At 50.0% G+C, this 26,706-nt stretch overlaps 1 protein-coding gene and 1 long non-coding RNA gene across 12 annotated transcripts in view; one reads left to right on the top strand and one right to left on the bottom strand.

Annotated features, from left to right (window-relative positions):
• PHKA2 (phosphorylase kinase regulatory subunit alpha 2) overlaps positions 1 to 22,624 on the top strand; it is a 102,544-nt gene extending 79,920 nt beyond the window's left edge. For 2 of the 11 annotated variants that reach the window (XM_032286028.1, XM_032286033.1), the window contains 14 exons: positions 3,785 to 3,873; positions 5,805 to 5,938; positions 6,681 to 6,837; positions 7,941 to 8,020; positions 8,536 to 8,614; positions 8,725 to 8,854; positions 9,416 to 9,517; positions 13,080 to 13,198; positions 13,916 to 13,945; positions 15,718 to 15,771; positions 17,562 to 17,732; positions 19,768 to 19,821; positions 20,526 to 20,726; positions 21,264 to 22,624. In XM_032286028.1, the coding sequence (XP_032141919.1) occupies positions 3,785 to 3,873; positions 5,805 to 5,938; positions 6,681 to 6,837; positions 7,941 to 8,020; positions 8,536 to 8,614; positions 8,725 to 8,854; positions 9,416 to 9,517; positions 13,080 to 13,198; positions 13,916 to 13,945; positions 15,718 to 15,771; positions 17,562 to 17,732; positions 19,768 to 19,821; positions 20,526 to 20,726; positions 21,264 to 21,434 (1,571 nt within the window). In that variant the 3' untranslated portion in view covers positions 21,435 to 22,624. Of the gene's footprint in view, positions 1 to 3,784; positions 3,874 to 5,804; positions 5,939 to 6,680; positions 6,838 to 7,940; positions 8,021 to 8,535; positions 8,615 to 8,724; positions 8,855 to 9,415; positions 9,518 to 9,910; positions 10,230 to 10,249; positions 11,980 to 13,079; positions 13,199 to 13,915; positions 13,946 to 15,717; positions 15,772 to 17,561; positions 17,733 to 18,779; positions 18,934 to 19,767; positions 19,822 to 20,525; positions 20,727 to 21,263 lie in introns of those variants that run through there. The other 9 variants (XM_032286029.1, XM_032286030.1, XM_032286031.1 and 6 more) reach the window with 9 other exon arrangements.
• On the bottom strand, positions 20,183 to 21,723 carry LOC116556722. The gene is made up of 2 exons (XR_004271132.1): positions 21,589 to 21,723; positions 20,183 to 20,781 (listed from the first exon to the last, which is right to left on the bottom strand). It is a non-coding gene; the product is annotated as an uncharacterized LOC116556722 (long non-coding RNA).
• Positions 22,625 to 26,706: the final 4,082 nt, after the last annotated feature.

The following is a 26,706-nucleotide window of genomic DNA, read 5'->3' as shown; positions in this document are numbered from 1 at the left end:
TTTGTAGAGACAGGGTTTCACCATGTTGCCCAGGCTAGTCTCAGAATTTGGCCTCAAACAACCTGACTGCCTTGGCTTCCCAAAGTGCAGGGATTACAGGCATGAGCCACCGTGCCTGGCAATTTGTTATTATTCTAAGAATATTAATGGCAGACCTTTTTGTTTTGGTTTGTATTTACCCTTTTTTTCTCTTTGAATGGTTTCCATTCCCCCAAGTCACTTTTTCTGGTTTGCTTAGGTTTCTGTCTTCCACATGACAGTCTTTCTTCCAGTGCCCTGCTGCTCCTCACTTACCTGGTCATGCATGAGAATCTCCAAGCCCATGAGTGGGGCTTGTTGACTCGGAGTTATTTTATTTCCCAGAGATACTCTACAATCTCTGAGTGGATTTCTTGTTTCAAGGGTTAGGGTCTAGTTGCCTGGAGCTATATAGTTACTTATAATTCCCTTAAGGAATGTATCCAAGCCTTCAGATGTGCTAGTCAGCAGCCCCCCTCTCTTCTACCATCTTTCTGAGAGACTCTCCAGCCTTCTGTCAGAGTGAGTGAGTTGGTCATCAAGCTGGGTGTCGTTGAAGAGGATGTCCAGGGGGCTCCACTGCTTCTCAAACAGCTTCTCCCAAGCCTTCCTTGTTTTGCACACCCCTTCTAGACCTCAGTTCCAGCACCACATGGTGCAGCAGGCTCCAGAGACTTCTGAGGACCCTCAGGTGTAACTGACAAGCTCTCGGATTTCTCCACTGCAGACTTGGGAATTGTGGCCTTGTATCAGCTAAATCACCTATCTTTCATCCATCAGCTTTCCCACTTCTGAAATCTGTTTCTGTCATCTTCTCTGTTGCTTTTCTTCATTCTCAAGGATTTGTCTTTTTTTTAAATATATATACGGTCATGCACCACATAACAATGTTTTGGTCAATGGCAGACCGTATATATGGCGGTGGTCTTCTAAGATTATAATGGAGCTGAAACCTTTCTGTCACCTAGTGACATTGTAGCTGTAGTGATGTTGTAGCACAGTGCACTGCTCACGTGTTTGTGGCAATGCCAGTATCAACAAACCTCCTGCACTGCCCGCCGTATAAGTTAAACACATATAATTATGTATAGCACATAGTACATAGTACTTGATAATGGCAATACATAACTACATTGCTGATTTGTGTATGTACTATACTATATCATTATTTTAGAGTATACTCCTCTACTTATTAAAAAAAGTTAACTGTAAAACAGCCGCAGATAGGTTCTTCATGAGGGATTATAGGAGAAGGCATTGTTATCTTAGGAGATGACAGCTCCATGTATGTTACTGCCCCTGAAGACCTTCCAATGGGACAAGCTGTGGAGGTGAAAGACAGTGAGATTGATGATCCTGGCCCTGTATAGGCCTGGGCTAATGTGTGTGTTTGTGTCTTTTTTTTTTTTTTTCCCCTGAGACAGAGTCTTACTCTGTAACTCAGGCTGGAGTGCAGTGGCACAATATTGGCTCACTGCAACCTCCGCCTCCTGGGTTGAAGCAATTCTCCTGCCTCAGCCTTCCAAGTAGCTGTGACTATAGGCACCTGCCATCACACCCAGCTAATTTTTTGTATTTTTAGTAGAGATGGGGTTTCACCATGTTAGCCAGGATGGTCTCGATCTCCTGACCTTGTGATCTACCTGCCTCAGCCTCCCAAAGTGCTGGGATTACAGGCGTGAGCCACTGCACCTGGCCTGTGTCTTCATTTTTTCACAAAAGTTTAAAAAGTAAAATAAATAAACTAAAAAATAGAACAAAGCTTATAGAATAAGGATATAAAGAAAGAAAATATCTTTGTACAGCCATACAATCTGTTTTAAGCTGTTATTACAAAAGAGCCACATTTAAAAAAATTTAAGTTGATAAAGTAAAAAAGTTACAGTAAGCTGAGATTAATTTATTAAAGAAAGAAAATGCTGTGATGAATTCAGTGCAGCTTGAGTGTAGAGTCTTTATGAAGTCTATAGCAGTGTAGAGTCATGCCCTAGGCCTTCACATTCACTCACCACTCACTCAGAGCAAACTTCTAGCCCTGCAAGCTTCATTCATGGCAAGAGCCCTATGGAGATAAACCATTTTTCATCTTATATACCACATTTTTTTTTGAGAGGGTTTTTGCTCTGTCACCCAGGCTGGAGTGCAGTGGCACAATCAGGGCTTACTGCAGCCTCAACCTCCTGGGCTCAAGCAATCCTTCTGCCTCAGCCCCCACTACCAGTAGCTGGGACTACAGCCATGGGCCACCACACCCAGCTCATTTTTTTTTTTTTTTTAATTTTAGTAGAGATGAGGTCTCACTATGTTGCCTAGGCCTGTCTTGAACTCCTGAGCTCAAGCAATCTTGTCACCTCAGCCTCCCAAAGTGCTGGAATTACAGGTGTGAGCCACCATGCCTGGCCTATACCATATTTCTACCGTACCTTTTCTGTTTAGACACACAAATACTTACCATTGTATTAGAATTACCTACCGTATTGAGTATAGGAACATACATGTAGATTTGTAGCCAAGGAGCAATCGCCTTTATGATCCAACCTAGGTGTGTAGTAGGCTGCACCATCTAGGCTTCTGTAAGTACACTCTGTGATGTTCATGCAGCGAGGAAATTGCTTAACAACATATTTCTCAGAACGTATCCCTGTCATTAAACAACACATAACTGTATATATTTTCTGTAATGTTAGTGGAGGGTTGGAAGGAAGTAAAATGACAATGTCTATTCAATTTACCAGTGTAACCTGGAGGTCTATAAGTGCCGTTTAAATATGCATCATGTTTACCTTGAAAACTTCCTATTCTCCTGAGATAGCATACTATAGCCTGGAAGACAGAAAGGGCTTAATGAATAAATATCGATAATGATCATATCCAGAGGTGGTTGAAAAACAAGCCCTACCACCCAGCAGTGGCGGAGTAAAGTGCATACTGGACCGGAAGCTCAGATACCTTGATTATGGGAGCCCCAGTGACCTTAGACAAATGGTCTACCCTCTCTGGGTCTCTCAGTTTCCTCATCTGAAAGAAAAAGAGCTCAGGCGCAATTACTTCTGAGTCTCTTTCCAGTCCTAGGACGTTATATCATTTTCCCTGAATTCCAGGAGGGAAGAGCAAAATCCAATTCTCAAAGCAAGATCCATTCCCTGCTCACTTCTTATTCCCAGATTTAGCACATGAGGTGGCTACATGATAAATTCTTACTGAAACTAAATAAATGATCTTTCCTTTGGTTGGTTTGTGTTAAATAAGGAGTAGCCGCCATACTTCTCAAAAGAAGTATTGGCCGGGCGCAGTGGCTCACGCCTGTAATCCCAGCACTTTGAGAGGCCGAGATGGGTTGATCACCTGAGGTCAGGAGGTCAAGACCAGCCTGACCAACATGGCAAAACCCCATCTCTATTAAAAATATAAAAATTAGGCCAGGCATGGTGGTGCATGCCTGTAATCCTAGCACTTTGGGAGGCCAAGGCGAGCGGATCACCTGAGGTTGGGAGTTTGAGACCAACCTGACCAACATAGAGAAACCTCATCTCTATTAAAAATACAAAATTAGCCGGGCGTGGTGGCACATGCCTGTAGTCCCAGCTACTCGGGAGCCTAAGGCAGGAGAATCACTTGAACCTGGGAGGCAGAGGTTGCAGTGAGTTGAGATCATGCCACCGCACTCCAGCCTGGGTGACAGAGCAAGACTCCATCTCAAAAAACACAAAAAAAGAAAAAATTATTTTATCCTTCTTCCTCCTCAAAACTCTATTTTGTTTTCCAGTTGTTCCCATGACTTTGCCGACTAAAGTTCTAAGTGCCCACCGTAAATCACTGAATCTTGTCGATTCTCCTCAGCCACTCCTAGAAAAGGTAAAGTATATGGAATAGGTTTTTGAAAAAGTATGGTGTCCTGCAATGCAGGATTAGTCCCCCAACTCTTTCAAGTGGTTCAGCTCAAAAGAAAGAAACAGCCTATTGTTATCTGGGACCTTTAGGTTTAGAACCTCTGGGCTTGGATATGAACCCAATTCATTGTCTGGAATCTGACTTGCATCAATATGTACATTAAATTTGATGCAAACCTTTACGTTTTGCCTGTAGGAAAAGCTACTGCCTTGCTGCCTTCTCATCAGAGTCTATGTAGTCACTAGAGGAAATCACTCACTACCTAGCCCCGCCTAACTGTGTAGCCTGCCAAGGTGGGACTGCCTGTGGAACAGGGTATAGGACTCTTTGTTCCTAATGGCCTTTTTAAAATTTTTCTTAGACAGGGTCTTGCTCTGTCACCCAGGCTACAGTTCAGTGGTGTGGTCATAGCTCACTGCAGCCTCAACCTCCAGGCTCAGGCGATCCTCCCACCTCAGCCTCCCAAATAGCTGGGAATGCCAGCGTGCACCACCATGCCCAGCTAATTTTTGTATTTTTCGTAGAGACAGGGTTTCACCATGTTGCCCAGACTGGTCTGGAATTCCTGGGCTCAAGCAACCCTCTTGCTTTAGCCTCCCAAAGTGCTGGGATTACAGGCGCGAACCTCTGTGCCCAGCCCCTAATGCTCTTTATGTAAGAAAAACGAGTAAAAGATTCTTTAGGATACTGCAGGAAAAAGATGGACATTAAAAAAATTAAAAATTAAGATTCCTCAGGAGAATAAAATCTCAGGGTGTTCCATGGATTCCCACAGTTTATTTTATCCAGGACTCTTCTCTGATTCTACCCCACACAAATAGACTCAGTGCCTGTTGGAGAAGATTTTACCCCGATTTCAATTTTAGGTTGCTTAAAACATACTTTTTGTGTTTGTTTTGCTTCCAAATAACTATACTATATAGGCAGCATGGTGCAGAAAGCAGGAACAGAGGAGCGACAGGTCACCTCCAACCCCTCCTTAGCTGTTGTGAGGGCTTTTCAGCTCCATCTAGAAAGCCAGCTTGACACCAGGCAGGTTAATAAGAAAAAGCATTACAAAGGTGATTTGTTTTCTGGGTACATGGGGATCTTCACAAGAGCATGAGGTCTGAAGAAGTGGTCCAAGCAAGATGGTTTCATACTTTTTAAACCAAGTGATAAATTTGAGAAGCTAGACAGGACAAGAAAAATCTGGCTAGAGGCAGTTACTAGGAGATCCATGGGGGCGTGTAGAACTAGCGGAAGATAAGGGTTCTTTGGGTAAGTGTGTTTATACAGGTCCATTGCCACCCACCCCCAGTTCCCAGGCTCTAGTGATATGGGCTATTTTCGCGCCCTGGGAGTGCCCCCCTCCCAGAGGCATCTTTATGGCTTACTGCCTGCAAAAAGAGACAGGTCAGCTACCCCTTTCTGAAACTACAATTTTTCCAATGTTTTCAACTCAAAATAGTCAATATACCAACCTGGCATATTTGGGGATAGCATATCCTTCACACTTTCAGCTCAGTGAATGATCACCAAACCAGTATACCTAGATCAGTGACCACCTTCTGTGACCCCCCTCCCATCTCTTTCTCCTTTTCTAGTCCAGAGATAACTGCCGTCATGATTCCTAACACCGGAGATTAGTTTTGCTTGTCTGTGAACCTTCCATAAATAAAACTCACATATATTTTAACCAGCTCAGTCCAGTCTCTTGCAGATGTTGACCAGCACGATGATCCACTGATCAAAAATCATAAAAGCCTATAAATAAAAAGGTACAAAAAAGTCATTGAAAACTGGAGCACAGCACAGTGATAGAGTTCCGAGACCAGATTGGCGTTTCACTTCTTGATCTTCCAAAAGTTCCATGCCTAGCCCATCTCCCTGCTTTTTGGCTCTTGTATGAGCAGGTTCCTGAAAGTGACTTCCAGTGGCCCAGAGATGACCATGGTGACGTGGACTGTGAGAAGCTGGTTGAGCAGCTGAAAGATTGTTCGAACCTACAGGACCAAGCAGACATTCTGTACATTCTTTATGTCATCAAGTAAGTGTCTTAGTCCATTCTGGCAGTTAAAACAAAATCACATGAACAGGGTGGCTTATAAACAACAGAAATGTATTTCTTACAGTTCAGAGGCTGGGAAGTTCAAACTCAAGGCCGAATTGATGTCTGGGAGGGCCTGCTTTCTCATAGATGGCATCTTCTCATTGCATCCTCACATAGGTGGAAGGGGCGAGTGATCTCTCGGGAGTTGTTTATATAAGGGCACATCTCATTCGGGAGGGCTCTGCCCCATGACCTGATGACCTCCCAAAGGCCCTGCCTCCTAATGTCATCATTGTGGGGGTTAAGATTTCAACATAGGAACTGGGTGGAAGCAAACACTCAAGCCATAGCAGTAAGCTGATGGTCTTTACCGGGTTGAGCTTTCCCTGTTTTCTTTAATTTTTTCCCTAGTATTCTTGGCCTTCTAGCCAGTCCAAGTCATGATTATATTCACTCCAGTTACCCAGGATCACCAGGAATGAGACTTCTATCCCCTTCTCTGCCTACTGATGCTGGTCCCCCAGGATGAGAAGGCCACGTGAGGCCAGGAGGCCACAATCTCCTCATGTCAGGCTTCTTTTTCAAAGGACATAGAGAAGCTTTGGTCGGACATAACCCTCTCAGTGAGACTCGGACACTGGGAGAGCCCAAGCACTTTGCAAAATGCACAGTGATCTGTTCCTCTCCCAGTCTTTAAACATTCTGGACCATATTTCTGAGTTTTTCTACCTCTTGGCAGGGGTCCCAGCTGGGACACAAATCTCTCTGGACAGCACGGGGTCACCGTTCAAAACCTCCTCAGCGAGCTCTATGGGAAAGCTGGCTTGAACCAGGAGTGGGGTCTGATTCGCTACATCTCAGGCCTGCTCAGGAAGAAAGTGGAGGTCCTGTCTGAGGTCAGTGCGACTGTGCGCCGGCCCGTGTGTGCTCATTAGCTCACGCCCCCTTCCTCTTCCACTTTCAGTCTTCTAGTTACACCTCTTACTTGTGAAGGAGCCCCATTCTTTCTTTTTTTTTTTTTTTTTTTTTTTTTCTGAGATGGAGTCTCGCTCTGTGCCCAGGCTGGAGTGCAATGGTGTGATCTTGGTTCACTGCAACCTCTGCCTCCCAGATTCAAGCAATTCTCTTGCCTCAGCCTCCCAAGTAGCTGGGACTACAGGCATGTGCCACCACACCCAGCTAATTTTTTATATTTTTAGTAGAGACAGGGTTTCACCGTGTTAGCCAGGATGGTCTCAATCTCCTGACCTCGTGATCCACCCACCTCAGCCTCCCAAAGTGCTGGGATTACAGGCATAAGCCACCGCACCCGGCCTGGAGCCCCATTGTTTAACCTACAGGTAGAGCAGGCCCTTCTCTCCTGCCTGCTCACTGCTCCAGGAAGGTGAGCAAAGAGAAGGAAATGCAAGTGGATTTGTTTTGTTCTTTCTTAGCTATAGAAAAAGGCTTGCCAGGAAATCAAATGAGAGTGCTCTGTGGCCTGGCAGCCTCTTAGAGCTCTCTTTTTTCACACATCCACAGTACAGTGATCATTAATATTTATAACACCAAAGCCAGGCAAAATCCAGAAAGACACTCAAGTTCAGTTGTGATGGTAAGATGATGGCATTTATTAGATGTGAATAATGGGGAAACGGGTAATTTCAGAATTTAATATGGTTATTAACTCTTACCATCAGTATCTTAGGACTCATCCCTCTCTCACTGAATAGCAGGGAGTCCAGTGTGTTTGCTACAGTGGATGGGCATTCATCACCCACTGACGGGCCCTGCAGAGCCAGGCCTGGGCCACACATTGGAGACAGAGCCCACAGACACCCAGCCCTGCCTGGGTTGCTTAGTCTGGGGTCTAGGTATGCATTTTTCAAATCAAGGGCAACATGGGTCATAAAGTTTGTAAAGGTAAATGTACAATCTGATTGGCAGTGCCTCGCCCCCCCCATCATCTTTGCCAGTCTCTCTTGCGCCCTGTTTCTCACCCTGTCTCCTAACTGCACAGGCCTGCACGGACCTGCTATCACACCAGAAGCAGCTCACCGTGGGCCTGCCACCCGAGCCCCGGGAGAAGATCATCTCTGCGTAAGTCCTCAGCCCTGGGGACCTCAGGTTTTTTCGGGGAGCCGCGGGGAAAACATCAGTGCTTCCCAGTGTTCAGAGGAGGGGCTTTTTAAAGACACTCTGTCATGGCTGGGCACGGTGGCTCACACCTGTAATCTCAGCACTTTGTGAGGCCGAGGTGGGCAGATCACAAGGTCAGGAGTTCAAGACCAGCCTGGTCAACATGGTGAAACTCCATCTGTACTAAAAATACAAAAATTAGTTGAGTGTGGTGGCAGGCACCTGTAATTCCAGCTACTCGGGAAGCTGGAATCACTTCAAGGAGAATCACTTGAACCTGGGAGGTAGGGGTTGCAGTGAGCTGAGATTGTGGCACTGCACTCCAGTCTCGGCAACAGAGCGAAACTGTCTCCAAAAAAAAAGACACTCTGTCACATGGGTGCATCTAGCACAGAAAATAAGGGTGTTCCATGGAGGGCGAAGAGGCACTGCCTCAAGACACCTCATCATGTTTATGGGACAATGCTCCTTCCTAGGCCCCTTCCGCCAGAGGAGCTCACAAAACTCATCTACGAGGCCAGCGGGCAGGACATCAGCATCGCCGTCCTCACACAGGTCAGGGGCTGGTATGGGAGGGGCTGAGCCACAGCCTTCCTGAGAGTGGAAGGGACCCCTCAGCCACCCACTGGTCTCTGAAACCCGATCTCCATGTGTGTCTGCGTCAGGAGATTGTGGTTTACCTGGCCATGTATGTGAGAGCACAGCCCAGCCTCTTTGTGGAGATGCTGAGACTCCGGATTGGACTGATCATTCAGGTGATGGCCACAGAGCTGGCGCGGAGCCTGAACTGCTCAGGTGAGAGGCCCGCAGCTCATGCAGCTCCCGCCGCACCTCACCCTGGCCACCCAGCCATTGCCTCCATGCTCAGGGGAAGCCCTGCTTAGGTTATCTTGAACCTAGCATCCAAGCCTGTGGGCAAGCTCAGGCCTGACCAGCCTCTCTCATTTAGATGGAATTCCCATCCACGTGACATGGAGCTGAAGTTCCTAAGTCAGGGAGAATGGGGCCTTAGTGACATTTACCATTAGAGCCTCAAAGGCGATGCAGAATCTTTTGCCCTGTAACTGACATCTAAGCTCCTTCCTGGATGCCCTTGCTGGGAGATGTCACCCCCATTTCATAACACCTTCACTAGGAGAAACCCTACCAATTTGAATATAAAAATCCATCATGAGGCATCCCATGTGGGGGATCATACATTCTTAGACACAAAATCTACAAATAGCGAGGTTCTCCCGAGAGGGGGACCTGCCACAGCATCCGGTGTCACTTCCCTCCCCACCCAGGTCCACCTGACCCTACCTTCACCCGCCACCAGCCCTGTGTCTGGGACACTTACAAGACATTTGTTTTTAGGAGAAGAGGCTTCTGAAAGTTTAATGAACCTCAGCCCTTTCGATATGAAAAATCTCCTACACCATATTCTAAGTGGGAAAGAGTTTGGTGTTGAAAGAAGCGGTAAGTCCCATGCTCCTATTACCTCTTCAGGGAGCTGCCCCTTTACATGCCACAGACATCACAACTAGCGCTGGGGGGCATAGGGAATGCGGGAAGGAAAGGCTCCTACCTGAAGGAGAGGGACAGAGTCCTCGGCTCCAGCTTCCTGCTTTGGGGGCTTTGGGACTCACTGTGGTGTGCTGGACGAGCTTTTCTTCCCCAGGTTGGCATGACATGTGGGTGTGGTATGCTGCCTCCTGTAGCCATAAGCACCTGGTACCATCACTTGTGTAAAAAAGTGTGGGGGACCCCGAGTGCCAGGATGAAAGGGCTATCCTTTCAAACCACCTGAGTGTCCTGGCCTTTGGTTTGGGTGAAAACATTCTCAACCTGGCCTCACATCACCCTCCACAGGGCAAGGAGGGGACCCCTCTGTGACCTCACAGCATGCTCAAGTGACCTCACAGCATGCTCAAGCTAACGTAGTTTGCTTTGTCCTGCCTCACTCACTGTGTTTGTATCTGAACCAGAACCCTGCTTGCAGTGCTGGAAAACATAATCTCCCAAGTCCTAGCATGATTCTTGTTCTCAAATGTTCCCTAATTATAATTGAAGCAATTATCATTTCTACTCGTCATAAAAAAGCTAAATGATTTGCAGGCACGTTGGTGAATTTATTTCATTATGCCAAAGAAACGAGCTGTGGGCTATCATTCCATTTATTTAATAAGAAGGACACTGGGTACTTTGTAGGTTTCCTGAGCATGTGCTGGCCACAAACAAAGACGGCATCGAGCAATCAGATGTGTTTTGGTGGTTTTTCTCCTTTCCCGAAGGAGGGGTGCTCAAAATGCTTCTGCAAAAGTAATTTCCAGTTCTTTCCAAGGCAGAGTCCTTGAAATGGTAATGTACAAGATAAATATTTAATGTGCTCTGCTCATCATTACAGTATTCATGGCTTGACACAGATAATTACTAAAAATTTGTCATTAGATGTACAGCTATAGATGCTATGAAACTAGGAACTGAGTCATGTCATTTGAAAGCCATAAATATGTCTGATTGCAAGCAAGAACAGAAGACATGCTGTCTTTTTAACATATAACATCGTTTGTTAGCTGTCTTTTGTAATCGTTCGATTTTTGTAAATTAGGAAGCCCAAATAGGCTTAGAATGTTGATTAAATCCTGAAATGACAAAGATTAATGTTTCCAGCAAACACCCACCCTGGACAGGCCCTCTTGTAGCTTCCAGACCCTTCTTGTTCTGTTTTCCTGGATCCTTCCTTCCTCTCCAGCTCATCACTGAGCCGCCTCTGTGGGCTTCTGCCTCTCTGCTGTTTTCTAAATTTCGGTGTCCCCATGTTCCTTATTTGTCACTACTCCCCATGGACAGTCCCCTCTACTCCCAGTGGGGTCCAGTAGGGTCAGGTGGGATGGTGAGGCTTGCAGGGGATGCTGCCCTAGGAGGTAACCTTTGAGCTGGGCCTGGCTTGCTGGTCCAGGCAGATACCCAGTGTGGCGCGGGTGGCCGGGAGTGTCGGAGGAGGTCGGACTCCAGTGGTAGAGTTTCAGGTGATGCTGGGAGGACTGTTTGGTCTTTGTCCTGAAGACAGCTAGACCTAGGAGGCTTTGGAGTGAGCAGTAATCCGATCACACTTGCCTTTTAGAATGATTGCTGTAACCACAGCACAGAGGCCAGGCTGGTGGGCAGCGGGGCTGGGGACAAGTCTGAGTCCCGAGGCTGGTGCAATAGGTCAGAAGTGAGAGGTGGTAGCCTGGTGCTGTGCGTCGGTGGCCTCCGGTTGCCTCCATCTCTAGCCCCTGGCAGCCTGGCTTTCCAAGCACTTACCCCTCCAGTCTGAGGCTCTCCTCTGGCTGCCACCATCATTTCATTTGGCGCCTCGCCCTCAGGCCTGGGCCTGGGCTCTCCTCCAGGCACCACTGCGGCACTGGATTCTCCTGCAGTCACACCTGCACCTGGTGCCCAGACAGGGCCTGGCACCAGGAGGCCCTTCTGGATCACCCAGCCCATGGCCACAGCTGCCCAGGGTGCCAGCCCCTCAGGGGCCCACAGAAGTTTTGTCATTTCCTGGGGGCATTCTGAGAGTCACACAGGACTGGAACAGAGCCCAGCAAGGCCCATGTGGGTCCTACGTGTTCGTCATGACGAACTCTTTAGAAAAATATTAATACAAACAGGATTGGGTATACTGTTGAGCAGTCATCACTTACCAAATCAAACTCCATGCGGTCATGAAACATGATGTGACAGAATATTAACGCGAGGAAGAGAGATTCTGATGTAAGTGCAAGAAGGCAGGTCACTGAACCATACCTATGTCCACAGAATGTATGTATCCATCTCATATGTTTCTGTAGCTATACATATGTATGTGATGATTCTGTTTTGTTAAAAACATACAGTCCTAGGGAAAAAAACTGGAAAGATAATGACTAAAATATCAAGCGATGTTAATTCCAGCTTCTGTAGTTCATTGGTCTCAGTTTTCTACAAGGAAGGTGTGCATTGGCATTTTTTTAAATTTATGCATTTATTTGTAATAAATATAAACACGAGGTCTTACCATGTTGCCCAGGCTGGTCTTGAACTCCTGGGCTCAAGCAATCTTCCCACCTCAGCCTCCCAAAGTGCTGGGATTACAGGCGTGAGCCACTATGCCTGGCTTCGGGTATGTTCTTTTAGAATAATTTTTTACTTATCCAAAAGCAAGGCTGGGGACAGGGGTTCATGCCTGTAATCCCAGCACTTTGGGAGGTTGAGGGAGGCAGATCGCTTGAGCCGAAGAGCTCAAGACTAGCCTGGGTGACATGACAAAACCCCGTCTTCACAAAACATACAAAAATGAGCCAGGTGTGGTGGTGCATGCCGGTGGCCCTAGCTACTCGGGAGGCTGAAGCGGAAGGATCACTTCAGCCTAGGAGAAGATTGCAGTGAGCCAAGATCGCGTGCTCCAGCCTAGGGAACAGAGCAAGACCCTGTCTCAAAAAATTTTTAAAAAACGGATCGCAGGGCCGGGCGCGGTGGCTCAAGCCTGTAATCCCAGCACTTTGGGAGGCCGAGGCAGGTGGATCACGAGGTCAAGAGATCGAGACCATCCTGGTCAACACAGTGAAACCCTGTCTCTACTAAAAATACAAAAAATTAGCTGGGCATGGTGGCGCGTGCCTGTAATCCCAGCTACTCAGGAGGCTGAGGCAGGAGAATTGCCTGAACCCAGGAGGCGGAGGTTGCGGTGAGCAGAGATCGCGCCATTGCACTCCAGCCTGGGTAACAAGGGCGAAACTCCGTCCCCAAAAAAAAAAAAAAAAAAAAAAAAACGGATCGCACTGTGTAAGGGACTTCGTGGCCACTGTGTTGTAATGGTGCTTAAGTACTCTGCACGCTTCCATCCACTCCTTTAAGCGCTGACTGCTGTGCCTGTACTGCTCTCCGTGCTGCAGACACGGCACTGGCAGGGCAGAGAAGATCCTCATTGTCAAGTTGGGGAAACGGGCAGATCCTCCTTCGGGATGGATGCGGTAGATTTCCTAAGAAGCATGTGTGTGTGTTTCCTCTCCAGTGCGCCCTATCCACTCCTCAACATCCAGCCCTGCCATCTCTATCCACGAGGTGGGCCATACCGGAGTCACCAAAACCGAGAGGAGTGGCATTAACAGACTGAGGAGTGAGATGAAACAGGTAAAAACACCTCGGTGGCAGCGAGGGGAGAGTGGTGGTCTCCCTACCTGGCTCCCCGCTAGAAAGCGACAGAAATCTAGACCCCACTGTCTGTAGAGAATGGGAGGTCCCTTCTGTCTGGAATCTGAACACACCCTGTCCCCAGATAGATATTCCAGAGCTGCCCAAAAATGTGATGTTAACATGAACATTCCAGAAAATACCCTTGTCAATGTTTGCCTCTGTTCCCGAGAACCACTCTGTGGAGTGGGCCACAGCCATGCAAAAAGTCATCGAGTCATCTGTGTCCTTCAAATGAAATAGCAAGAGGGCTCTGGAAGTAGACCGGAATGCCCGTGATACTTGGATTCTCCACCAGCCACAAGGGTCTAGTCTCTTTTCTTAGTTCACCTTTAATTCCTGGTAAAAATCCATTTGAAGTGGCCACACAGGGCAGCAGCTCAGCATCACAGTCTTAATGTGCCAAGTACTGTGCTAGCCCTTGCTCGGGATCCATGGTGGGAAAGAGTTTCCTTCTGACCATGAGAAGTGCACTCAGATTTTCTGCTCTATTTTAAATGCTGGTCGTGACCCACTAGATCGAGTCCCTGATGTGCTCATGGGTAACCCCCTGCGGTTTGACCAACATGGCCCTGGATTGAGAGAGAGGGTGACAGAAGCAGCACGCCTTCTTGACTCAAAGCTGGTTTTGATTTCCTGATGTATATTTGCTTTCAGATGACTAGGCGATTTAGTGCTGATGAACAGGTGACGCCCCTTTGCCTTGTTTCATCCTTTACTTCCTGTTCTTTCTGGCTTGAATGTGGAAAGAGAGGCTGTGACTGCAGCATGTGAATGTGTGGACGGCGGCTCTATCCAAACAGCAGGCTCAGGCGCAGGCAGAGAGCGGGGCTTGAGGGCAGGAGAGACGACCTTGCCCCATGCCTTTAAAAATAGTCTGTTTCTCAAACTCTTGGGCTTTGTAGGGTACTTTGTGAAAGAGATCATCCAGGTTCTGCCTCAGTGAGAGTTTCTGTTCAAAAAGAGGGAACTAAATAGGAAACTAAATGGAGGAAATGTGGTCATCAGTTATATCCATAAAAAGAATACTGCTATTCCTGTCCTCAGATCGCCCGGGGGGACTTACCCTGGAAGGAAAAACATGTAAGGATGCCACTCTTTTCTATCACCCTTGCGATATACTTTCTCCTCCCCCTCTGAGTCGCATTTCTAACATTTTGATGTCTCTATTACCGTAAGAGCCTAGAGGAGGCGTCTTAATGACATGTAAAGGCAGATTCCATATATTGTCCAGAGGTAAAACGTGTTTTCTCTCCTAATTTATGCTGTTTCCAAGTAAGGAACTGGCTTTCCAAACATCTTCCTTCGCCAGCCACTCGGTGGCACCGTCCCTCTGTCCCCACATCCCAATGGCCTGACCGTGGGCGAATCCGAGCAGTTCCTTCCACCTCCATTTCATGCTGTTCTGGCATGTTATGCGGACAAAGTGATCACCTGTTCCTTGCTGGGTTTGGAGTCACCTCGCCAGTACAAACTTTGTATTTGACCACTTATGTCAAAGAGCATGTTATTTCTTCAAAATGTAATAGGTATTGTGGGATTTTCAATTTCTAGTCTCTTTTGCAAGAACACCATGTAGATAACACACTGTGCCCTTGCAAATTAAGGGTATGTTCTAGATTTTTAGACGAGGAGATACTTATTTGGACAAAGGGTTAGCTTGATCATATTCGTTCCTTTAACAAATATCTACTGAATGTCTGTTAGATGCAGGATATTAGTGTCAACTGTAGGTATTTGGTTCATCTGTAGATTTTCACAATTCTTACCATAAAATATGAGCATTTCATGGCTGTGAGTTTGGAAAATAAATTGTGTCCTAACTTGATGAGGCACCCTCCACATACAACAGGAACATTTACCTTATTTATGTTCAGTGGTAACAGTTCATGGGGTTTTGGTTTTTGTTTTGAATGGAGTTTGCTCTGTCACCCAGGTTGGAGTGCAGTGGCGCGATCTCGGCTCACTGCAACCTCCGCCTCCCGAGTTCAAGCAATTCTCCTGCCTCAGCCTCCCAAGTAGCTGGGATTACAGGTGCCCGCCACCACTCACAGCTAATTTTTTGTATTCTTAGTAGAGACAGGGTTTCACCATGTTGACCAGGCTGGTCTTGAACTCTTGACCTCATGATTTGCCCACCTCAGCCTCACAAAGTGGTGGGATTACAGGTGTGAACCACTGCTCCTGGCCACAGTTCATGTTTTTAAAAAGACCAGTTAGCAAGTTCATGTTTTTAAAAAGACCAGTTAGCAAGTTCCGCATGGAGTCGAAGCCCAGAGCGGTGCTTGCAGGTGTGCCTGCACCTGAGCTGCCTGTGTGTGTTGCTGTGGGAACTTCTCTGCACCCGCGTTTGCTGCTGCTGCTTTCTGTGGTTGTTTTGCATGCTGCTCCGTGACCCTCCTCTGCCGTGTCTCTTGGTGTCATTGCTCACGACTGAATGGATTCTTTTTGTTTTGTAGTTGTTTTCTGTGGGCCAGGCTGCGTCCAGCAGTGCGCATTCCTCCAAGTCTGCGGTAACCGTGCCTCGGGATCATTGTGTCCGTCACTGCTTCTCCTCACGTCCTTCCTCATGTTGTCACCTCATGCCCAACTTGTGAGGATTCGAGCAGGGCTGTTTTCAGCGGATGCTCACAGGCTCCTCCAACGGGAATTCTAAGGAGGGTAGAAAGAAGGCCCCAAAGTGCTTGCACTGAGCTTTATTCTCCATCTTGAGCTCTCGGTTCTCTACCTGTGCTCCTCGGCTCCGTGTGGGTGAGGAGCGTCCTTCTCACCAATTCTCAGGGCTTCTGGAAACTTCTGGGCATTAGTTCCGGGCCTCTTTATGGAGCCAGGATGGTTAGCCCTTGCCCGCACGTGCCGACTAGCAGCCTGCACCCACCATGCCCCAGGTCCCATGCAGGACTCGGATTGCACTCACTACACAGTGGAGGCTGTCTTGCTCCTGAAACTGAAGTGCCCAGATCAGCTGAGTCATTGAGGAGTGCAGCTGTAATTACTTTTATTTATGTCTAATTGTTGCCTTAGTGGCAGTAATGAGCCCAGTGGAATAACCCAGCTGAACTTCCTTTCAAAATAAGATCTGTTGAAGTCCAAGTGCGGCAAAAAGGCACACTCCACCCCCGTCCTGTGCGCGCTTCATGTTTCGGTTCCACTTTTAACCCTTTACATTTGACTGTGCGCATTGAGAAATCAAAGTGCCACATGGTCCCAGGCAAAGAGATGAGTGAGTGTGAAGGTTAGCCCTTCTCAACCTAGAGGTCACAAAGCTAGAAGCCCCGCAGGGCAAGACCGAAGGCTGGCAGCTTTGCTGCAGGGAGGGGATGTGCCCCCATGCAGAGGCCTGCCCCCGCCCCAGCTGCAGGGAGCCTCTCGGACAGTGCTCCCCTCTGGAGCCTGAATCCATCCCACCAGTGTTGAGGAGGTGGGAAGGAGATGGCACCCTTTTCCCTCACTTCAGCCAAGTATCCCCAGTTCAGAGGCACTCATTGCCCCAAATTAAGATAAAGCCCAGTGCCATGAACAGGGCAAGCAGGAAGTGAGATTGCAAAGGGTGGGTGGATGGAGATCTCCACGGTCCCCACCACTAAACATGGGCTTTACTGTTTGTCCTCCCCCACGTTGTGTGTTGCATTCTCTGGTTTCCGCTCTATGGAAAGGTGACTGTTACTTCTCTGTGGCACTGCAGCAGTGAGGTGGGCACTTTGGAGTTTGTCTCCCTGGGCCACGGGTATCTGCTCTGAGAGCCTGTTGTCACTCTCAGAGCTCTCCCACTCCACGTGCCGGTGACAGCTGCCCCTCGTGGGCACTTAGTGCACACCAGGCGTGCCTCAGGGGCTCCTGTGTCTCCATGTGGGGAAGGCTCCCAGGTGACTCTCTGAAGGATGCCCAACTGTGTCCCCACTGTGTAGATGGGACTGAGGCCCGGAATTAGTGTTCATGGCAGGACCAGAGGGCCTCGGGTGTGTCCTTGGTGCCACTGGCATTAAGTGGGGATTAGCGTTCTGGCAGTCTGGAGCCTGTGCCTGCCCTGCTCGGCCTCTTCCCTATGGGTTCTAGCTTTGGGGGCGAGACCACCTCTCAGGGGCCAGGCAGAGTGCAGCATGGAATAAAGCGACCAGCCTAAAGTGTGTGCATCCTCCCGCATCAGGAAACAGGCAAGGTGTACTGCAGGCACCGTGTTCCTCTCTGGCAAGTGGTGTTCTGGCATTTGGGTCTGGGTTGTGGGGCCGCCCTTTGTGATGGTGAGCTTTCCCTGGGGCACGCGCTGAGTGGCTTCTGAGGCCCTGAGCTGTCTGTCTTGCAGAGGTCCAGCACCCCATCCTCACCCACTGGGACATCATCCTCAGACTCGGGAGGACATCACATCGGCTGGGGGGAGCGGCAGGGCCAGTGGCTGCGCCGGAGAAGGCTGGATGGGGCCATCAACAGGGTCCCCGTGGGATTCTACCAGAAGGTGTGGAAGATCCTCCAGAAGGTGAGCTCAGTTGCGCTCTGCTGCATTGGTGCTGGGAGACGCTCTCTCGGAAGCGAACCGTCCCCTTACTGCCCTGGTGAGGCATGGTGGCATCTCCAGGCAAGCAAACAGCCTAGAGGACAGCTTCTCTGCCTTCATGCTGTTGACACCTGGGCCTGAGGCACCCTCTGCCAGGGGCCTGTGCGTGGTAGGATGTCTACAGCATCCCTGGCCTCTACCCACCACATGCCGTCTCTCCCCGCAGTGTGACAACCAAAAGTGTCTCCAGACATTATCACATGTTCCGTGGGAGGGAGATCACCCTGGTTGAGAACCACAGCAAGTAAGACAAGGTGGCAGTCCACGTTGTAGTTGTGTGGGACCAACTTGCACGTATCTTAGGAACATAGAAAAGCCAGACAGTAGAAGAACAGGGAAAGGCTGGGAGGCTTCGGCTGAAAACCCCATAAGACAGACAACCCCAAACAGCTTCCACAGGCCTGGGACCCGGAATGACAGTTCACTAGGGGCCTGGAGTGGGCCAGCCCCCAGCCTCCTGCACGTCCAGGCAGGAATGGTGTCCCTGCTGTTCAGCGATGGGACTGAGCCCCCACCCTCAGATAGTACCTGCCATGTTGGGTCCCAGGGTGTGCAGAGGTGGAGAGCTTCCAGTCTGGCCCCGGGTTCTGTGGGCCCTGAATGCGCAATCTCTCTCACGCCCTGCTTTCCCCCCCCCGGGGACGCCTCTCTCCTCAGCCAGCTGCTGCAATTCCCATGTGCCTGAGGCTGTTCTGACGCCCCAGCCATTGTCCTCTTGTCCTTGGGAACTGCATGCATGCACCTGAGCCCAGCAGCACCTCCCTGAGCGCCTGTTGCCAAGGAGGGGGTGGCATTCTCTGCACCTCGCATTCTGCCTCCCTCCTGTCTCGGCCCCAGAGAGTTTGTGCAGCTCCCTGGCCCCAGCAGGCCCTGTCTTTTCCCTTGCATGGAGGGACAGTCTGCCTTGCTTCAAAGCTGTACAAACCAAGACATTCTTTTGCCTCAGAAATTTTTTTTTTTTTTTTTTAGCTCATTTCACAGTGGGAGAGGAGAGAAAAAGAATCCCAGTGGTAGCAGACAGCAACCCCTTCCCAAAGCCATAGCAGTGCTGGCTGAAGGTTCTTTATCAGCGGCCCCTGTACTTCGTGGGGGCCCGAGGTCTTCACGGCCACCGCAGAGGCTGGTGAGGAGGTCGAAGCAGGCCCTGCCCGAGCAGCTGGACTCCTGGGATCCAGGCAGGAGCCTGCAGGGGCTCATGGTGTTTGCTCCCTTTCCCGCCTCTCTTGGGGGGGTGGGGGCGGGGGTGGGAGCGGCCATTGCTGTTCTCACCTCCGCCCACCAGGGATGCTGCAGGCCAGGGTGCTGGTATTTAGAAAGTGGCCAGTTAGACTAGAACAAGCTGTTCCTAGAAAATCTCCCCACTCTTCCTGGGGCATCACATGCTTCCGCTCAGACTTGCTGGCCCAATCCCAGTCCACTTTTATTATGAAAAAGCAGCCTTGAGTGTTGAGCTGGCACTCGGTATTTATATACATGGGTGTGCATGTGCATGTCTGTGCATGTGCTGGAGGCTTTTGTGATTGGTGCTTATTATAGAAATCTCAAAAATAGATGCCTGCAAAGGCGCAGAAGCATCCCTTCCCCAGCAGGAGCCATGAAAATCTCCCTTTATTATGGCACCAAAGGGGCCTCGCAGCCGCCAGGGCCCAGTTGGCAAGTGCAGTGTGGAGCCTCCCGGGAGGACCCCACAGCCCCCTAGGGCATTGTTCTGGGGAGATCTGAAAGATGCCTGCTGGGCTCCCTAGAATTGTTCCATCAAAAACAGCCTGTGGGCAGTGAGAACAAGCTCTAAAAATAACTGACAGCCTGGTGGGCCCCAGCCCTCATACGGGTTTCCAGGTCGGAGAGGGCTGTGTGTGCACGCCTGTGTGTGTGTGTGTGCGCACATGTGTGTACATACATGCATGTGCTTATGATCTCGTTCTGGAATCTGAAATGTGCTGTGTTCTGCCTCCAGTGCCACGGTCTCTCCATCGATGGTTACGTCCTCCCATCCTCGACGACCCGAGAGGTACGATGAGAAAAATGCAGGCACGGGCCTCGCTCTGGGTTCACAGCAAGGGCTTCATTGCACGGATCTGAGCTCCTGTGCTTCTTTCAAGCTCATTCTAATTGACAGGCCATTTGCAGGTTGGAGCTGTCTAGCGACTTCACCCTTACATGTTGCAAAACGTCTTTCCTGCATTTATGAGCCTCGGCCTTTTTCTTCACCTGAGAATAAGCATTTCTGGGCTAGCAAGCTGTTTTCCTTTGCCAGACACCCCTTAGACCTGTGTTGAAAGAAAGGAGCCGATCTCCACGCCACACTGGCCTGCCCCCCAGCCAGCCTTCTCGGCCCTTTTCTCCGACTAAAAACAGTCATTGTCCCTAGGTGATTTGTCATTCTTTTTAGTGTGAATTTTGTTAGTCTTCCCCCACCCAAAGCACCATGCTTTATGCTGCAAGGAATAATGAAGAGGAAAGAGAAGGCAGAATTGGTCACTGCTCCCTAGAAGCTATAGTCCATGGTGGGAAAGGTAGATAAATCAGGCTCAGACAGGCTGATTCTTGCTCTGAGGGCTGCCACCAGCAGAATCCAGACAGTGACCAGAAAGGGGGCAGCAGTGGTGCTGAGCCCTGAGCCCAGGCAGTGATACTGTCACCCTTGGTTCCTTGGTGATAGGGCTACCTCTGTCCTGTCTCTCACTGGTGGTCACCTGCCCGTCCCTTTGCTAGATGACCCCGCATGAGATCAAGTTTGCTGTCCACGTCGAGTCAGTGCTGAACCGCGTGCCCCAGCCCGAGTACCGGCAGCTGTTGGTGGAGGCCATCATGGTGCTGACGCTGCTCTCGGACACGGAGATGACCAGCATCGGGGGCATCATCCACGTGGACCAGATCGTGCAGATGGCCAGTCAGCTGTTCTTGCAGGACCAGGTGGGGGTGCCAGGGAGCCAGGTTGGCTGGCATTTATCTGTTGAGGCTGGAGATTCTGTGTCCAATAGGAAAGAATATACTTGAACTAAGAAAATATCCTCACAGATGGGGAAAAAATGTCAACCACTTGGTTGGTTAGAGAATGGTACAGTGGCCACTTGGGAAATCTCAGGACCTTTGGAGATGGATAGGCCTGTCTCAGTGCAGGTTTTATCCACACACGACCACTTGCAACACAGGACCCGGGCCGAACCCATTATCCTGTATGCAAACCAAGTTCAGCAAAGTGGTCCTCTCATCATAGTCAATGAAGAGCTGCAAACTAGGGTGCGTGATGAGAGAGTGCAGGGGCCAGAGGAGGGGTGGGGCATCCCCCCTGGCAGTGCTGGCTGTGTGCCTTCAGCATTGGAGCTTCTCAGGAGAACAAGGGCCTCTAGCAACCCTCACCCTGCCCAGGTTGACCCTCCACCAACACGCAGAAGCGTGACGGGGAGTAAGGGCTCTGCTCATTGTCCCCTCTGCCCTTTCCTACTGCAGATGTCGATTGGAGCCATGGACACCCTGGAGAAAGACCAAGCCACGGGAATCTGCCACTTCTTTTATGACAGTGCACCGAGTGGGGCTTATGGGACCATGACCTACCTAACAAAAGCAGTGGCTTCTCATCTGCAGGAATTGTTGCCCAATTCAGGCTGCCAGATGCAGTAGGGTCTCGCCTAGAAACATGACCACACACTGAATCTGTCACATGGCCCCTAGCCTTACTGGGAACCTTCTATCTCCTCCCCCCCAAGATCCCCTGTGCTATCAGGAAAGCATGTCCCATCAAAAACACTCACGGGGGGACGCCGGCAGCACTCACCCTGTGACTGATGTCTGTTAAAGCCTCAGAGATAGATAGGGCTGAGGAATCCTCTGCTCCCCCAGCGAGCGCCTGGGATCATTTTCTAGGTTCATTTCGCTGGAACATTTGTCGCAGCATCTGGTCTTACGGACTCTGAGGAGGAATTGGAAATTGGTCTCTTTTGAGTGCAGAGGGAACTGAGAAGCCAGCTTAAATTGGCTCTTGCAGAGAGTTACAGAAATAGTTTCGATGAGCTAGTGCCACATCCTAAGATGCAAAGATCCTCTGGAGGCAGCAGCCAGACAAGCAGACCTTGACAAGGGCCACCTCTTCACAGGATGCAGTCAGTCTGTGCACCAAACTCTTCACCAAATAGAATGCGTGCGTCTCTGTGGAACTGGGGTTTTCTTGTGCCTTGCTTGCTTTCGTAGCCTTGCGTTGTACTGGCATGGCTGCCTTCATGTAGCATAATTCTCTATCCCTAAGACTTAGAAAATTCCTCTTCATTCACCTTGGCTCATGGTCTTAAAGGGTTTTTATCCTGGCTTCCCATGAACTGGGGTTTTCTCTTGCCTTAGGAAAAATCCCGAATCTTCTGGAATCTAGGAAAAAAAAGGCTAGACTCATGTAGCCAGGCAAGCAGTTGTTTCAGGGCTAGGCCTGTGGCCCCTGCTCGTGTAGGGTGAGCGCCCCGCAGAGGATACTTTCCTCCCATGCTCTGGGCGAGGCGTCACGGGGTGAGCGCGAGTCAGCAGTGCCGTGGTACTGAGCGGGTGTGTCACTGCGGAAACAATGCTTCCCTCTGAAAAGCAGAGCCAGCTGGGAACCTGTACCTTCTTGGTAGAAGCAGTTTGGTCTTCACTCTCTGGTGGGTGTGGTCAGAGGCACCAGTTCAAAGGGAGCAATGTTGAGTCAGGTGCCAGGGTCTGGCAAATCTTTTGCCAAGGTCCTGGCAATGGAGTTTCTCTTGAAGCATTGTCTTACCTTGGGGGAAGGAAACTAAAGCAATGGGAAAACAGTTTCTGTAAATAATAAACCTTGGAAGACAAATGCTCACCCAATGGCCAGAAGGCGCGCTCTGTCTGGTTGAGAGCAATTGGCTAGACGGTGGTGACTCTGCCTCTGAAATGGAAACAAGGCTGTGGGATCGTTACCTTGGACATCTGTGTGGAGGTGAAGCGATCACCGTGCCCTAGCTGCTTTGAGTGGGCATCGTGATGCCCAGTGCCCCTCAGAGCCAAGATGCAATATTGCTGGTTATTCCTGAAGCAGAGGCGAGGCAGGTGGCCTCAGATGCCTGACAGCTTCCTGGCAGAGTCCTCTTCAGGTTGAGCCAAACCCTTTGCAGTCTAGAAGAGTCTCAGCACTCCCATCTTGGTGTGCAGGCTCAGGCCACAGGGGACTTCCATGCTGTGCCTTTGTTTCCATTTCTTCCAAACCATGACGCTCTCCTTGCAGAGGTGCAGAGTAGTTAGGTAAAGGAAAATCCCCCGGAGTCTCCTTATCTTCCTACAGTGGACTTATGCGTTTCTTGCATTTGAGGGGCAGATCCCAGGGACCAGGAGGGCGGCACATGAGCAGGCATGGCACCAGGCCCTTGCCCCCTGGGGCCACCCCATTCCCTCCCGATCCTGGCGGGCCACAGTGGTGGTGGGCCTGGAGGGACACGCAGGACAACAGCCACTGACCAGAACAGCTCTTCCCTCGCAAGCTGGTTTGCTCCCTTTGCCCCTGAGGCTCCATGGGGCGCAGCCTCCCAGGTCTAGGGGTCACATTTTCATAGCCTTCACATGTGTGTCTTTAAAATGTGCTGGACAGAAACAAGAGTCTTGGAGACGACATGTAATTCACCTGCTGGGTGGATCATTTCAAACAGATAATGTGGGCAAGGTATAAGGTTTAAGCCATGAACGTTTTTCTTGGAAGAAGCTCAGGAAGAGTTAGAGCCCTCCAGAATGAGCCAGGTGCTAATTTAGAACAGTTACCTGCCTGCCGATGATGATGATGTGCTCAGCCACTGAGCCGCGGGCTGAGAGAGGAGCCGTAATAAGCGATTCCACTGAGCCTTCCAGCCACTCCTTTGAAACCTCTTTAAAATGAAATGCTGAAATAGGACCGCATTTCCACAGGCATCAAGCTGTCAGCTTCAAAGGAGAACAGGCTTCTGAGGCCTGGCTCCTGCCCGAGGAGAGGAGCAGATGTTTGAGGGCAGAGGGCCTGTCCTGACAGCACCTGCGGGGGGGTGGGGGGGATGGGGGGAGAGTAGGGGTGGGAGGGGTCTTGGGACTTGATTTCTAGGCCAGGTGAGAGTGGCCTGGCAGCCACCTTGAGCCTGGGGGTTGGGGGGCTGCAGCTAGGAACTTCTGCCTTCCGCCTCGGAGCCAAGAAGTCAATTTGAACCTTTGCTGGGGCTCCGGATTAGCATGTTCTGTCTTGGAGGGCAAGCTGGTGGGGCCAAGAACAAGCATTGCTTTTAACAACTTCAGCTGAAAAGCAGCTGGCACCCCACCTGCTGCTGTCCCTGGCTCTCACCAGAGGTGAATTCAGCATACGTGCCACTCTGCCAGTGCCTCTGTGATCCTGTGCAAGTGAGCCGACCACTGTGTACCTCAGTTTACCCATCCACTAAAAAGTGCAAAAGGCCGATGGAGCAGCCCAAGACTAAATGTGGAGGCGTGACGTGAACTCCCCCTCCTCCTCCGGCTGAAGGCTTCATGCTTAGAGGAAACCAGATATGCCCTATGGCAACCCTGCCTGGAATTGTGGGGGGCTGAGGGGAGGAGGAGGGGGAGACCCGGCCTTTCAGGCCCTGGGGCTTGAGGGGTGGGGCTCCATTAGGAGGTGAGTTGGTGGGTGGTGAAGGGGAGGAAAGATCATCAGGGCTCAGCTGCCTGAACAGAGGATGAAAATCCTCCCTGTGCAAAAAAAGAAAAGACCCCAGAGCAGGAGGCAGCAAACGCAATTTGGCAGGTGGTTGATGCCGTTTGTTTCTGGACAAGAAGACAGGCGGCTTGGCCACCCTTGCTGGAAATTGCAGCAGAACCATCAATTCTATTGACTCCCGCATCAGGCTGGCAAATAGCTTTTGTCTTTCCTGCTTTCTTCTTGTCAAAGATTTCAAAGGGTACAAAAGCCCCCCACACCCCCCACTGCCCTTTGCGCCATAATCTTTCAAGGTTACTTATGCTTTTGAAGTCCCTGCCATCTGCTCCGCTGGTCTGTACTTTGCAGGATGTGAGAACACTGCGTTCCCAGAATGCCTTCTGTTGTCCCCGACGTGGCCGCTGATGGCTCTGTGAGGGGAAAAGAAAGCTGTGCTGTGGCCCTCTTAGCCCAGTCCCTGCTTTGTCCCTCAAAAAGCCAGTTAGGAAAGCCACGGCCTTGACTTACCAAGAGAATTCTCTGAGAAATGAGAAGACCAGAAACTGCAAGAGTGTCTGCGCTGCAGTTGAATACTAGGTGTGTCTGGTGATGCCTGAGAGAGGGAAAAACTCCATCAGACAACTACCATGGTTTTCTTTAGAGGAACATATGTGCACTTTTGGCAAAAAATGCCGTCTTAGGAGGACTGGAATCGGAAGCAGTGAACTCCAAAGTCACGTAATTCGTCCCTCTGTCTTCTTGCAGTCTTTAAACTCTTCTGAAAAATGCATGAATCCAACATGAATCCCAGCATTTCTGCCATGTCCTCTGAGAGCCAGGCAGAAATACAGCCTGGTCCGGGGGGTGGGGGGTGGAAAAGCATCTCTTCTGTGTTTGAAGGCCCCTGAGGAAGCCCCAGGGGCTCCCCTGGTGTGCCTGGCACTGGCCTACCAGGGTGTTGGCATCCCGAGCCAGATCCTGTGCAGCATCAGCCCAACCCTTGCAGGTGGCCACCACCCCTTCCCCCTACAGCTGGTGCAGCTGAGGTGCCAGGCTCTGCCAAGGGCAAGCTGCAGCTGAATTGGGCAAGAGGGGATGGTTGCACCTTCCACATCTCCTTTTTGTGAAAGACCTTTCCAGATACAGACCCACGATGGACTTGCCGAAGAGAAATCCCAGTAACTGGCTCTAATCTCTGTGCCACCAGCTGCCATTATATCTAAGTTCATTTGCAAATAACAGAAAAGTAGGTTTATTAAAGAATATTGGGCCAGGCACGGTGGCTCATGCCTATTTTTAATCCTAGCACTTTGGGAGGCTGAGGTGGGTGGATCACCTGAGGTCAGGAGTTCAAGACCAGCCTGACCAACACGGAGAAACCCCGTCTCTACTGAAAATATAACAATTACCCAGGTGTGGTGGTGCATGCCTGTAATCCCAGCTGCTCGGGAGGCTGAGGCAGGAGAATCGCTTGAACCCGGGAAGCAGAGGTTGTGGTGAGCCGAGATCCACCATTGCACTCCAGCCTGGTCAATGAGAGCGAAACTCCGTCTCAGGAAAAAAAAAAAAAAAAAAAAAAGAATATTGGATAGGTCACATGGTCACCAGCCTAAGCAGTTCCCCAGCCAGGACCAAGATCATGATCCCATGTCACTCCCCAGTACTCCCAGGTTCACACCCTGGGACTTGCACCACAGACACCTGCAAGGCTGAACACTGTCACTGGGGCCACTGCCTCTGCTCTTTTGGAAACTAAATGTAGAGGCTTCTTGTCACCAAAAGGAATTTTAAACAGCCACTAGCTGCCACTTCAAGGTCTCAGGGCAAGCATGCTGCCTTGGCTGAGGGGAGAGGTGAGAAAAACCAGCATCCATCAGGGCGAGGTGCTTGCGCCTGTAATCCCAGCACTTTGGGAGGCTGAGGTGGGTGGATCATGAGATCAGGCGTTCAAGACCAGAGTGGCCAACATGGTGAAACCCCGTCTCTACTAAAATGCACAAAAAATTAGCCAGGCATGTTGGCAGGCACCTGTAATCCCAGCTACTTGGGAGGCTAAGGCAGAGAATTGCTTGAACCTGGTTGGCAGAGGCTGCAGTGAGCCAAGATCATGCCGTTGCACTCCAGCATAGGCAACAGAGTGAAACTCCCATCGCAAAAAAAAAAAAAGAAAAACCAGCATCCAGCCAGGCAGAGTGGCTCATGCCTGTAATCCTGGTGCTTTGGGAGGCCTAGGCAGGAGGATCTCTTGAACCCAGGAGCTCAAGACCAGCCTTG

This window comes from Sapajus apella, unplaced genomic scaffold (assembly GCF_009761245.1).
Source record: "Sapajus apella isolate SASKATOON/1434 unplaced genomic scaffold, GSC_monkey_1.0 scaffold17, whole genome shotgun sequence".
Classification (NCBI taxonomy): Eukaryota; Metazoa; Chordata; class Mammalia; order Primates; family Cebidae; genus Sapajus; species Sapajus apella.
Note: the sequence above shows the minus strand (reverse complement) of the source record. Positions and strands in the feature narration are given on the sequence as shown.